Source organism: Apodemus sylvaticus, chromosome 20 (genome assembly GCF_947179515.1).
Source record: "Apodemus sylvaticus chromosome 20, mApoSyl1.1, whole genome shotgun sequence".
Lineage (NCBI taxonomy): Eukaryota > Metazoa > Chordata > Mammalia > Rodentia > Muridae > Apodemus > Apodemus sylvaticus.
In genome coordinates this window covers 53,892,234-53,906,885 of record NC_067491.1, presented here as the reverse complement: position 1 = coordinate 53,906,885, position 14,652 = coordinate 53,892,234, and the positions used below count along the sequence as shown (strand labels likewise).

The 14,652-nt window shown below is 45.4% G+C and overlaps 1 protein-coding gene across 1 annotated transcript in view; it reads right to left on the bottom strand.

Annotated features, from left to right (window-relative positions):
* Positions 1 to 14,186: 14,186 nt before the first annotated feature.
* Casp14 (caspase 14) overlaps positions 14,187 to 14,652 on the bottom strand; it is a 2,456-nt gene continuing 1,990 nt past the window's right edge. Inside the window, exon 6 of the mRNA XM_052165994.1 lies at positions 14,187 to 14,291. Coding sequence (XP_052021954.1) covers positions 14,187 to 14,291 — 105 coding nt within the window. The remainder of the gene's footprint in view (positions 14,292 to 14,652) is intronic.

Here is a 14,652-nt window from a genome sequence, read left to right as displayed (position 1 = left end):
TGGACAATGACATGAAATCGTTTTAAAGAATGATCTGGGCGTGGAAAGCCGCAGTTAAGAATGGTAGTGGCTTAGCGGTTAAGAGCTCCGACTGCTCTTCCAGAGGACCTGAGTTCAAATCCCAGCAACCACATGGTGGCTCACAACCATCTGTAATGAGATCTGACTCCCTCTTCTGGAGTGTCTGAAGACAGCTACAGTGTACTTACATATAAATAAATCTTTAAAAAAAAAAGAATGGTAGTTCCTTTTGTAGAGGAGTTGAGTTCAGTTCCCAGCACCCCCATATAGTGGCTTACAACCACCTCTAAGCCGCTATAACTTCCAGTGACTATGATGCTGCCTTTGGGCCTGTATGAGTGCCAGCATATAGTACACGTACCCACAAATGGACACATAGGCATACACATAATTAAAAACAAAAATAAATAGAAAAAGGAAATAAAGATAAATACCCTGGAACAGCAGCCCAGGGGATGAAGACAGCCCAGGGGATGAAGAGTTAATATAAACACAAAATGGTGGGGACTGCGATATAGAAATCTCGTCTGGAAATGGGTGGCGATTGCATGAGCTGTTGGAGCATGCCTGCTGGGTGGGTGTTAAATACTCTTTAATTCTGTGGTTTGAGAGGAAGGATCTTTACTGAGTGTTCCCATCAGTGATGAATTCACCCTGCTCTGTTGAGGTATTAGTGGGAAAGTGCTGGGTGGGAAATGTGGGCCAGGGAGGTTCAAAGTCAGTTGCATCATCTGTCTTTACCCGAAATCTGCCCAAAGGAGCAGCTGCCGTAACAAGTTCAATCCAGATTCCCACACATGTGTGAATATACCACCTTCACACACCATACTCACATACAAAACCACATGATACCTTAGATAGACACAGGTATCCCTTGACAATCAAAACCTTTATAAAGCAGTTTGTTGAAAAGCAAAACTGAAGGACTAGGCTAGTTTGTATATTTGTTTTCTACTTTCATTAATGTAATACTTACACATATTTTTGGGGATTAATTTCCTTAGGCTGAGTGAGTGCCAGTTTATCTCCATACAATATCATTGGAACCCTAAGCACCAGGACCAGACATCTGAATTCTTCCCAAATTAAGCCTAACTAATTACAAAAGCCAGGACTTGCTAATCAGAAGTTTCTGGCAAATGACAAATTCATTTGCATAGATTGGATTCTCTGGGTCTATTATTCTGCTTTGTAATTAAGGATGATTAAACCCTGGGGCAATTAGGATTAAACATAGGAAACAAAACACAATAACCTATTCTATAATTTATGACTGATCCACAAGAGAGGAGCTTGAAGGCTCCAAGAAACGACAAGGAGCAAGTTCAGGGCGTGGTTTAGTGGTTGGGCAGTGTGTGAGGTCCTGGACTCCATTCCCAAATCTGGGGTAGAGTGGGGAGGAGGCGGGGGTGGAGGAGAAGAAGAGAAAGAGAAAAGGAGTGTGCATTAAGCTTCTGTGCAGCTACAGAAGTCATCAGGTGAAGAGCAAGCTCATGGAATGAGACAAAGCCTTCGCAGATGTACGTCTGACTGAGGATTCATATCCAGACTGTATAAAAACACAGAAAACAAACCATCAAAGAAACAAATAACCTAATTAAAATGTGGGCCTGGACCTGCACAGAGAATTCCAGGAAGAAGAAGAGGAGGAGGAGGGGGAGGAGGAGTAGGAAAGGGGCAGGAGGAAGAGGAGGAAGAGGAGGAAAAATGGGAGAGGGGGAGAAGGAGGAGGAGGAAGAGGAGGAGGAAACTGCTAAGCAATATCTCAAAAAAAAATGTTCATTGTCCCTTGCAATTAGGGAAATGTAAATTAAAACATTTGCATTGAAATTTCATCTTACCCAGGCAGGACAAAGATCAGTAAACCTACAGATAACAAATGCTGGAAGAAATGTGAGGAAAAGGGAGCCCTCTTTACTGTTGGTGTCCACTCTGGAAATCAGTGTGGAGACTCCTCATGTTGGTGTTCTGTCTAAGCTCCACCCCACACTTACCTGCCCACAGCCAGGTATGCCCTGCTCCATAGACCTGGCCCACTATAAAAGGGGCTGCTTGCCCCTCCTCTCTCTCTTTCATCTCTCTCTCTCATCACACTCTCACCTCTCTGCCCCTCTTGGGCTCTCCTCCCCTCACCCCCCTCTTCATAGTCATGGCTGGCCTCTACTTATCTACTCTCTACTCTCTACTCTCTCTCTCTCACTCTGCCTTTCTCTACCTCCACTATACCATTAACTCCCATCCTCTGCCCTGAATAAACTCTATTCTATACCATGTCTGTGTGCATGTGGTCCCTCAGGGGGAAGAGGTGCCTGGGCATGGGATCACCTAGGCACCCCCTTCCCCCACACTGCTGTGCCACACTCCCTAAACCCCTCTCTCTTTTTATGCCTCCTTCATTGGTGCCAAAACCTGGGATCGAACCAGGGACCTTTAGAATTCTGTCTAAGCTCCACCCCACACTTACCTGGCAACAGCCAGGTATGCCCCACCCCATAGACCTGGCCCACTATAAAAGGAGCTACTTGCCCCTCCTCTCTCTCTTTTTATGCCCCCTTCATTGAACAAACCCCTCACCTCAAATAGTTAATGAAGGAACCGCATGACCTAGCTACTCTACTCTTTGGCCTGGATAGCTCACTATCCTGTGTCACAGACATTTGGTCAGCCATGTCCATTGCTGTTCTAGAAAATAGAAACAACTTAAATGTCCTTCAACTGAGAAATAGATAATGAAAATGTGCTACATACATATACATGCCATGGGATGCTATACAGGAAAGAAGAATGTAATCATGAACTTCTCAGGTAAATGGCTGGAACTCCAAAAGACCCAGATTCAGAAAGACAAGCTTGGCATGTTCTTCCTCAGCTGACTTTCGTAGCTCCAAATCTTCTTATGTGAGTATGTCATCCAAAGGAACTACAAAGAACTAGCAAAGTAAAATGGCCGCTTCTAGGGTGGGGGAGCAGAAGAGAAGGGAAGAGTAGAGGGCAAATGATCTGAAGGGTGAAAACTGGGCAGTTGTCGGAAAACCTAGTTAACTACCCAGGGTTGGTTAATCCATGAACCTTGGACATTGCCTTATTAAACCAGAATTATCTCCACCTGCATCGGAATACTTGTCTTTCTACCCACAGATGAGTGTAGTCCTCACCCTTCATCAAGGAAACTTCTTTTGTTATCCATAGAGACCATTACAGAAAACCAGAACCAATCAAAATGTAGAGTTGTGGAGCCCAGTTCTATCTGCAATAAAACTACTGTATATAAGTGTCAGGGATAATTACATTTGATTTTTAAAAAACCAAACAATTTTCTTACACCATAGAACTGTTGTTATCGGTGGTTGTGTGTTGTACTGGCTGGTTTTGTGTATCCACTTGACACAGGCTGGAGTTATCACTGAGGAAGGAGCTTCATTTGAGGAAATGCCTCCATGAGATCCATTTGTGGGGCATTTTCTGAATTAGTGATCAAGAGGGGAGGGCCCCTTGTGGGTGGTAGTCTTGGGTTTTCTCTCTGGGCTGGTCATCTTGGGTTCTATAAGAAAGCAGGCTGAGCAAGCCAGGGGAAGCAAGCCAGTAAGAAACATCCCTCCATGGCCTCTGCTTCAGCTCCTGCTTCCTGACCTGCTTGAGTTCCAGTCTTGACTTCCTTTGGTGATGAACAGCAATGTTTCCACAGTGTAAGCTGAATAAACCCTTTTGTCCCCAACTTGCTTTTTTGGTTGTGATGTTTGTGCCGGAACAGAAACCCTGACTAAGCCATGCGTCTTCCACTGTGCATGCTGGGAACCTAACTCAGGTGCAAGAGCAGCAAGTGCTTCTAGCTCCGCAGATAGAAACTTAAATAATTGAACAGTGACTCCCAGTTCTCCCCTGCCCTGAGCTTTTGATAGCCTCAAACCCATTGCCCATCTCTGAACTTGCCTTTCTGGATACTCTCTGGAGTCCTGCCTTGAGTCTGGCTTGTAGCATATTTCTAAGGGTCATTCAGATTGGAGAAGAACTCAAGGTATCTTAAATGAGTGACTTGAGCATAGGCGTCTGTTGGACAATCAAGAGGGGATTAGAAAGGCAAGGAGGCAATGCTGGGCTAGCGAGATGGCTCAGGAACTAACGGTTCTTGTCTCTAAGCTGGATGATCATTGTCTTGGACTCATAGTATAAGAGAGAACTGGCTCCCACCGTTGTCCTCTGACTGACACACACAGGATATCCACATCCACCCACCTACCCACCCAATACATAAATGTTAAAAAAAAATGCTAGGATTGCTCTAATTTTCCCCCTAATATTTTTCCTGTTTATGTTGTTTATACACATGTTTAAAAAAATCTTCTTTATTATTATTAAACTGTCTTATTTATTTACATTCCAAATGTCACCTCCCTTCCTGGTCCTCCCCCCCTGAGTTCTTCACCCCTCCCCCTCTCTTCCCCTCCCCGCTCTGTAAGGGTGCTCTCCCACCTGCCAGCCCACCCCCCCACAAACATCCCTTTTCCCTGGGCATCAAGTTTCCACAGGATTGATCACATTCTCTCCCACTGAAGCCAGACAAGGCAGTCCTCTGCTACACATGAGCCTTGAACCAGCCCACATGCAGTCCTTGGTTTTTGGTTTAGTCTCTGGGTGCTCTGAGGGTTAATTGACTTGTTGTTGTCATTCCATTTTTTGGGGGGGGGCGGGAACAAGGTCTCTCTATGTGGCCTTGACTTGCCTGGACCTTGTTGGGTAGACCAGCTGGTCCTAAGCTCATATCTCTGCCCCTGAGTGCTGGGACTAGAGGATTGTATGCCACCACACCCATCCCTCCAAAAGTTTTTATTTGTGTATGAATGTTTTGCTTGCTTGTTTCTACGTGCACTCCTGTGCATGTCTGACCCATAGAGGCCAGAAGATGGCACTGGATTCCCTGGAACTGAATTTAAGGATGGTTATGAGTTTTAATCCAACCCAGGTCCTCTCAAGAACAGCAAGTGTTCTTAGCTGCTGAGGTATCTCTCCCTCCTCCTCCCTCCCTCTCTTCCTCTTCCCTGCCTCTTTTGTTCGTTCTATTGACAGTGCTCCAAAGGTAAGCTATGGCCTTGTTGTCGACGTGAGGCACGTGCTCTCCTATGCAACTGTTTACAGCACTGTGCTTTAGCAGATTATTCTTGTGAGATGTGCTGAGCAGCAGCCCAGGTCTGGGAAGTAAAAGAAGTTGATGTGAGACCCTAGAAGTTTCGAAGATGAAAATGAGACAGCTGTGTGGATCTGCACTTATCTCTCGGGGGGCGGGGGGGGGGGATTGGTCAAGCAGATGGTGGCCACTGTGTCAGAAACAGAAATCCCAGGCCCGAGAGATGGCTCAGCAGGTCAAGGTGCCTGCTATCAAAATGGACAACTTGAGTTCCATTCCCAGGGTCTATATGGTAGAGAGAATGAGTCTCTACAAGCAGTCCTCTGACCTCCACATGTGTGCACTGGCAAGCACACCCCTGTACACACACATAATAAATAACTAAATTGTAAACCAAAAGAAATAGAAGTGATTTGATATTGATGGCAATCAAATCGTAATCACATCCACCCCACTCCTCCTCTCCCTCCTCCTTCCTTGTCTTACCCTCTCCTCCTGCTCTCTGCTCCCTCTAGTGCCTTTCAGTGTCAGAAGCTAATAGGAAACAACCGGCCACATGGGTCTTGGTGTAAGGTCATGGGTGTGGACTCCAGTCAAGGCCTCATCAATAAGGGATTAGTTTAATGAACTGGCTGGGTTGATGGTGACCTCATTTCTTATAATTGATCACTGTAAGGACAACTTCATAAGCAGATGAAATGCTTTCCTCCCCAATAACCAAGTAATTAGAATGAAGGTGGACTCATTTTCGTGTGCATTTCTCAAAGCTGGAAGCACCATCAGTTTTCTTGGGTCTCTTGTTGAATTTAGGAATGAACTTGGGGTTTGAGTTTCCTTTCTAGTGACTAAACTCTGGACATCCATGAGTAGAAATTTCTCATAGATAAAGTGGCCTTTGCCTTTGTCTCATATACTCTGTGCATTTCTTGTATGGATTCCAGGTCATTTGCTATGATATTTGCTATAAGGTGCCCTGTCAACCTGGCTCCTCTACTTCAGCCTTGACTGCTGATGAACCAGTCAGTATTGATTGGGATACGCTGTACAACACAGGGCCTTCCAAATATGACTGACTTATGACATTTACTCTGGGAGCCATCAAGTGGAGAATCCAGATTTCAATAATCATACAACCCACAGCTCCATTTATTTTATTGTTTTTTCTTTTATTTGATATTTTATTTATTTACATTTCAAATGTTATCCCCTTTCCCGGTTTCCTCTAGGGAAACCCCCTATTCTATGCCCACTCCTCCTGCTTCTGTGAGGGTGCTCCCCCCCATCTACCTCCTCCCTCCTCCCCGCCCTGGCATTCCTCTACACTGGGGCATTGGGCCTTCGCAGGACCAAGGGCCTCTCCTCCCACTGATGCCCGACAAGTTCAGCTTCTGCTGCATATGTGGCTGGAGCCACGGGTCCCTCCATGTGTACTCTTTGGTTGGTGGTTTAGTCTGGGGGGTCTGGTTGGTTGATAGTGTTCTTCTTATAGGGTTGCAACTCCCCATCAGCTCCTTCAGATCCTTTTCCAACTCCTCCATTGGGGACCCCACTCTCAGGCCTGTGGTTGGCTGTGAGCACTCCTCTTTGTATTTGTTAGGTTCTGGCAGAGTCTCTGAGGAGACCCCAATATCAGGATCCTGTCAGCAAGCGCTACTTGGCATCTGCAATAGTGACTGGGTTTGGGGTCTGTATATAGGATGGATGCCCGCGTGGGGCAGTCTCTGGATGGCCTCTCCTTCACTCTCTGCTCCACTCTTTTTATCTCTTCCCACGAGTATTTTGTTCCCCCTTCTAAGAAGGACCAGAGTATCCACACTTTGCTCTTCCTTCTTCTTGGGCTTCATTTGATCTTCGGATTGTATGTTGGGTATTCCAAGCTTCTGGGCTAATATCCACTTATCAGTGGGTGCATACCTTGTACATTCTTTTGTGACTGGGTTACCTCACTCAGGATGATATTTTCTAGTTCCATCCATTTGCCTAAGAATTTCATGAATTCATTGTTTTTAAGAGCTGAGTAGTACTCCATTGTGTATATATACCACAGTTTCTGTAGCCATTCCTCTGCTGAGGGACATCTGGGTTCTTTCCAGCCTCTGACTATTATAAATAGGAGTGCTATGAACATAGTGGAGCATGTGTCTTTATTGCATGCTGGAGTATCTTCTGGGTATATGCCCAAGAGTGTGATGGCTGGGTCCTCAGGTAGCGCTATGTTCTTCATGGTTTTAACTTTTTTAGTTTATTTGATATGTCACAAAATTAGCATATGATTTTAAAGTTTAATGAAGTTGGACTTCATGCTGAATTGGGGGCGCTAACCCTGAGACCTTTGGAAATGGATTGTTTGTGAATGAAATTTAAATACCATAAATTCAAATTAATCCTAGGTAGAAAAAATATATTGGTGTGTGTGTATGTGTGTATGCATGTACATGTAAATATGTAAAATACGTACATGGTGTGTGTTTCTGTGTGTGTCCATATACAAAGGGGTTCCATCTCAGATATTCCTCGGAGACATCTACTTTTATTTTTGTTTTGAAAAGTGGCTTCTGTCTTGGACCTAGGGTTATCCAATTAGACTAGACTGGTTGACCAGCAAACCCAGGGATTTGTCTGTCTCTGCTTCTTTAACCCTGACATTGCAAACTCATACCCCCATGCTGAACTTTTAATTGTTGCTGCTACGTGTACGTGTGTGTACATTTAAGTACATATTCTCAAGTGTGTAAACACAACCTGCTAGTCTATATAATTTTTCTTGTATGTTTCAGGGCTGGCCATTTGGTATTGGTTCACTAATTAGTGTGCTTGTCCCGGGGGAAGTATTTCTCTTGTTCTCAGTGTCCTGAGTGGCCTGTAGCTGTTTGTGCAGTATCTGAGGCCTCTAGAGCTTACCCTCATCTACAATGGCATGCCTATCAGGGTCATACTAATTTAGGTCACATTTAGGCAGTCATGTTGGTAAGATGTCATGGGCGTAACTTCTGATGTCTCTAGGAGACTCACAGCAAACTTCTCTTACCTCTGACCTTTGTAATCTCTCCACCTCCTCTTTCATAATGATACCCAGGCCTAGGATGCAGTTGTGTTGTAGATGTAACAATTGGGCTTTACGACTCTGCATTTGGTTAGTTGTAGTTTTCTATAATGGTCTCCATCTGCTGCAAAGAGAGGTTTTCTTGATGAAATGTGTGAATTTCACTTATCTGTGGGGATAAGGATAAGTATTTAAAATGTAGTTAGGGATTATGCTAGTTTAGCCCATGCCTGACTATTTTGCATCGGTGCCAGGGATCAAACCCACCTGCTTACATCCATATTTATTTATTTTGTATTGATTTTTTTGTGAGTTTTCCATCATGAACCCCAACCCTACTCATCTCCCCATACTTTCACATCTGCCCTCTGCCCTCTGCCCTCTGCCCTTGCAGCCTCCCCCACAGAAGAGAAAACAAGACAAAGCATAGAAAACATCTCCTCAGAGAAGCCATAATGTGTCACAGTGTGTCCCACAGCATACATTTCTGTCCACACATCTTTTCTTGCACATGTTCATTTCAGTGAGTCCTTGGTCTGGTTGGAGGCCTCTGGCTACACCATCAATACTGGATCCTCACCAGGACTCCTGCCAGTTACCCTGTTGTTCCCGTGTCTTAGTCAGGGTTTCTTTTCCTGCACAAACATCATGACCAAGAAGCAAGTTGGGGATGAAAGGGTTTATTCAGCTTACACTTCCACACAGCTGTTGATCACCAAAGGAAGTCAGGACTGGAACTCAAGCAGGTCAGGAAGCAGGAGCTGATACAGAGGCCATGGAGGGATGTTCCTTACTAGCTTGCTTCTCCTGGCTTGCTCAGCCTGCTCTCTTATAGAACCCAAGAGCACCAGCCCAGGGATGGAACCACCCACAAGGGGCCCTCCCCACTTGATCACTAATTGAGAAAATGCCTTACACCTGCATCTCATGGAGACACTTCCCCAACGGAAGCTCCTTTGTCTGTGATAACTCCAGCCTGTGTCACGTTGACACACGACACCAGCCAGCACATTCCGTGTCATGGGGATCCTGCAGCACCGAGTCAGATGAACTGACCCTTTCATGCACTCCAGTAGCTCATAGATGGGATAGATTTTGGGGTGGCTCAACTCAAAGCTCTGGCTCTGGGTCTGGGTGGTAGCTGAGTTTGTCAGTCCACCAGCTCTTCTGCATCCTCACCACCAGGGTGCGCTCTCCTGCACTGCCATGGCTAGCTTACCCAATGCTGTCTGTAATCGGCAGGAGGCAGAGTCAGCTCTCCTGCTCTTACGACCCTGGGACCAGCTCTCTGGACTGGTGAGGGGTGATGGGGTGGAGAGCATTACCCCCATATCTAAGCCAATTCACTACAAACAAGTGGCTGTATGAACCTTTCCTTGCTTTTACCCTCGGGGCTGGCTCACCTGCATTCTCCCCCATCCCCACCTCTCCCAAACCCCCTCCACTCTCCCCCCACCACTAGAACTAAGGCTACTGAGGACCATGTCTGGGTCCACGGTCACGCAGCAGCAGGCTCCTGTATCAATGTCTATGCCTCATATTACCACCAGAGACCACGTGGACATCTCCGGTTTTGTTTGGTTGCAAGGATAAATTTCAAATTAAAATTAGCTCCATTTAGTTATTTAAATATTTCTAACACTCACTTTTCAGTGCTGAGATAAAGCCCAGTATTTGTGCATGTTAGATAATAAATAGCCTAGACAAACAGCTGTACTTGGCTGTTTTTTAAAGTGGGGTGGTGGTGGTGTAAACTAATCCCAGCATTCAAGAGGTGAGATGGGGGAGGGGTGTCTCTGAGTTCAAGGCCAGCCTGGTCTACAGAGTAAGTTCCAGGACAGCCAGGGTTACATAGAAAAACCCTGTCTTGAACCTTCCCCTGAATTTTATTAATTGAATTAGTTTTAGATAATTTCCCACATACGCACAATACTCACTGCTTTCACTGCCCACCGACGGCCCTTTCCTACCACCCCTCCCCCACCTCCGCCTCTCCATGCAAAAATGTCTTTTTCACTCTCAGGTCTCCTCCTTTTGTTTTGTGACCCACTGACTGGCTATGTGACCATGGATTTGGAGCCATCTGCTGGAGTCTGGTGGGCTCACCAGTGGCTAGACAACTGAGGACACCAAACTGGTTTTGCAAAGGGTCAGATGGTATTTTCAGTTTCTAGGCCATGTGCTGACTGGTATAATGGGCTGTGTTTCCTCTTGTAGGATGAAGGCAGATATAGACACTGTGTGAATGAGTGAACACGACTCTGTTCCGATAAAGCTTTGTTTATTGTATGGCTGCAGCCTGGGTATAGCAGTGGGCCATAGTTCTTTGACCCCTGCAAGGCTCCAGAATGGTGAGGTGTTTGACCTGTGAGTTGGTATGCAGAATGTGTATGTCATCTACACTTGGTTGGCTCTGTATGGTCATAGTTGCTTTGGTTACATGCTCTACGATTCTATAGATAAATCCCCAACCACACCATAGCCATGGCTGTAGCACAGATCAGGACCCTAAGATGACCCTACACAGACCTTCTTAGTTAGAAGGTTGAACTGGATCGGCGATGATCTGTGAAAGCAGTGGAAGAAAGGACGCAACTCAGTGCTGGAGTGTTTGCCTAGAATGCACAGGACCCTGGGTTTTTCCTCCAAATCACTAACAGAGAAGCCTTAAAAAATATCTCATTAGGCCTGCTCCACAGGAGGGCACTGTGCTTATAACCTGATCAAAAACAACAGCTGGAGAAGTCACAGGACCTGGGAAAGCCTCCTTTGGTTGTTTGCCGAACTGTCTTCTTCAAGAGTTATGTTTCTACCCATAGACCAGTGCTTCTCACAGCCAGAGAAACCTCATTCTGCAGCAGCTGCAGTTAATGCATCGACTCCGAACTTTTCAAACTGCTGAACCCTGAATGGCACATCTATATCAGCACCCCTCCCCCACGAAGATCATGGACCTTCATATAAAAGGGCAGGGGGAAGAGAACTGGGTGGTGGTGGTGCAAAATTTTAATCCCAGCACTCACGAGGCAGAGGCAAGGAGTGCTCTATGAGTTCGAGGCCAGCCTGGTCTACAGAGTTCTAGGACAGCAAAGACTCCAGAGAGACCCTGTCTAGGGGAACAAAAAGAGAGGCATGTGTGGAAAGAGTGTAAGAGCTGGGGGAAGGGGAGGAGTGCTACGAATGGCCGTTGGACTCATCAAGCCACAGCTATGGTCCCCTGCACAGGGACACACCAACAAGATTGGTCAATATTCCAACAGGCATCCCTAACCAGACTCAGTAAATTATTAACAAAAAAGGAGAGGACACAGAGGGGGGTGTGTCGGGGGATCCCAGGAGAGTTGGGAGGGGTAGCTGAGTCGTATATAAGCAAGATACGTTGTTTACCTGTATAACATTCTCTCTCTCTCTGTCTCTGTCTCTTTCTCTCCCTCTCTCTCTCTCTGTGTGTGTGTGTATGTGTAGTATTTCAAAACAGGATTTCTCTGTGCAGTCCTGGCTGTCTTGGAACTTGATCTGTAGACCAGGCTGGCTTTGAACTCACAGAGATCCATCTGCTTCTGTCTCCCAAGTGCTGGGATTAAAGGCATGAACCACCAGCTGGCTGAAAATGTCAATTAATAGATAAGAGATTCCATCTTAAAAAAGTCTTCTTAAATATGAACAACATGCCTATACCAATAGACAGGTCTAACGTCCTGGATGCTGAGAAGAGAAGCTTTGAGAATATGTCTGAATTTAGTAGGTGAGGAAGTAGGATTGATTAGTCATGCCTGCCGGGAGGGCACCAGGATAGAAACAGTGGCATGTCTGTTAAACATGGTTTTCAGCCTTCCTAATGCTGCGACACGTTAATACAGTTCTTCATGTTGTGGAGACTCCTGACTATAAAATTATTTCATCACTGCTTCATAATTGCAATTTTGCTACATTATGAATAATAATGTAAATATCTGGCATCCAGGCTATCGGATATGTGACCCCTGTGAAAAGATCATTCAATGTCCAAAGGAGTTAAAACCCACAGGTTATGTAACAAGATTTTCTTCAACATGTAGCTTTGACAAAGCATGCCTAGATATCCCCTTGGAAAACATAGAACATATTAGCCATCTGGTATGTAAGTGTGACCTGTAATTTTAGAAATGCTAACATCTACTTATATGTAAGGGTCAGGATAAGGGTCCCGATTCTCCTTTCATGGTAAAGTCACATGTAGCTAGCTACTGGGAAAAACCGAAAGCAAACTCATAACTTCTTCTATTGTTCCCCTAAGGGAGGCTCAGAGCAAAGATTCTAACATATTTCTTGCAGAGTTTGGCAGATGTTTTATTGAATTCTCATTACACCAATCAAAGGTAATTGTAGCATTTTGTTGTGTAAGAGGCAGCAGCATAAGCTAAAGAGAATAATAGGAGTGGAGTCAGTGGGGAAAGGGAAGAAAGAGAAGGGGACAGGCATGTGGGAGACCTAAGGTTGGAGAACCGGTCACTTGGGCAAAGGCCCAGAGGCAGAGGGGAGAGGGTGCTAGCGTTTCTGGAAGAATGAATTCATAGTAAAGGAGATGACTTTATCTGAGAGCTGACTGGATGGAGTTATAAAATATGAAAAACACAGATGTAGGGTTTGCCTTTGGCCTCTAATGATAGTGCTCTCTGGGTCTCCTCTAGGCTTCCAGAGACACCTCTTCCATAGAAATTTATACCAAGGAAGTGGGGGTCACTACTGTGAAAGATATGGCCATTTGGCTTTTATGATTTGGACCTGTTTTGTGGGAGGGATGGAAGGCTTCCGGTATAGTGGGCTGGAAAAGCTATTGGAACCTGGCACTAGATCTGTTTTGTGGTAGTCGAGGCCTAGCTCATAGGGTTTTGGAGAGGAATAAAAACTCTACCAGGAACAAAGAAAAATATCCATAGATATTTTGACTAAGAATTTGCGTGTGTTAGTCATGCTTGGGCTGAAGAAGCTTCTGAGATCATCAAAGAGGTCAGTACCACCGATACGAACGACATCTTTGTCACTGGGACAGGCCCTTCGGAATAAGATTAGCAGCTGTTCTAGTCCTTTGGGTTTTTTGGTGTGACTGTTTCATACTCCAGTTCTTTGATTCTGAATATTGATTCTGCGATGTCACTCACAGTTGCACTTCCTGCCTTGACTTCTTCATAATGGCAAATCCTAAGCTAAGCATGAGAGACACGAATATGATATCTAAATAGCTTTGGTCTCAGGGCCCGCTGTATCTTTTAGAGTGTTCTAGAGAGAATCCTAGAACACAGGTTATGCAGAGAGATGAGGAAGAATTCTGGCTGTGGCAGAGTTTGAGATCATCCAGGCTGAGCCTTGAGGGTACTGAGGAAGAGAAGAGAGACAGGTGGGGAAGCCATTTTAAAGTCAGCTGGAGGCATGTGAGGAGTGTATGAGCTATGGAAAGAATCCCAGGTAAAGGTCAAGAAAAGGAGGAAGCCAGGACAGCTTGGGAAGAGAGACCAGAAAGAAAAGACCCATCTTAAGCTGTGAGTTTTCATAATGACAGACATGGCCATGAACACTTGGAAGACAACATGGTGATCTTTCTTCCAGCCTAGTCTTTAAATTCCATAGTAATGACCTTAGCTGGAGGTTATTGGAAGTTTCTAGGAATTGTTCAGAAAGCTACTACCTCTGAAATAGGAATGACTATTCATTTTCCGTTGAGTCATAGGAGGAAGAGTAAGGCTTGGTGAAGAAAAAGAGCAGAACATTAGCTATAGGAAGGCAACGTGAGGCTGTGTTAACAGCCAGGCATGAGGCTGTGTTAACAGAGCCAGGCGTGAGGCTGTGTTAACAGAGCCACGGAGTCCAGCCAGAGGAAGGCAGTGCTAATGTGCTCTGGTTGGCTGCCTTGCTCTGAAACTGACACGGACAAAGGGCTGTAATAAATGAAGAATCCAGTAACCATCTTTGAAGACTGGTGCGAACAGAGAAAACATCTGCAGGAAGGCCATCACTGCTCTTTTATTGCAGATAGAGCTTCTTCCGGAGGGTGCTTTGGACTTCAGGGTTCACTTTCCTTGGTTTTCCCTCCTGCATCACCTCCGTTTTTGCCATAAGTCGGGTGACCTGTAAAATAGGTGTGGTCAACTATGGAGACTGCCAGGGAGGCTGGTGTCAAGAGAGCATGGGGATGAGGTTGCAGGGAAAGGCAGATTGGTATCCATGTTTCGAGATATTAATTGTCCTCTGGTATTCCATAGGTTCTGTGCAATCATTGGATAGCTAGTTGGTGTGTCTACATGTGCATGTTTGTTCCTGTCATGCATGTAGCAGCTGTTTGAGAGGGGTGACATGGGGATGTCACCTCCCATAACTCTCCACCTTGTTTTATTGAGGTAGCGTCTCTCATTGAACGAGATTTTGATAGACTATCTGGGCCTCCACATGCATGTACAAACACGCACACACACCCATCTGTCCCCACATA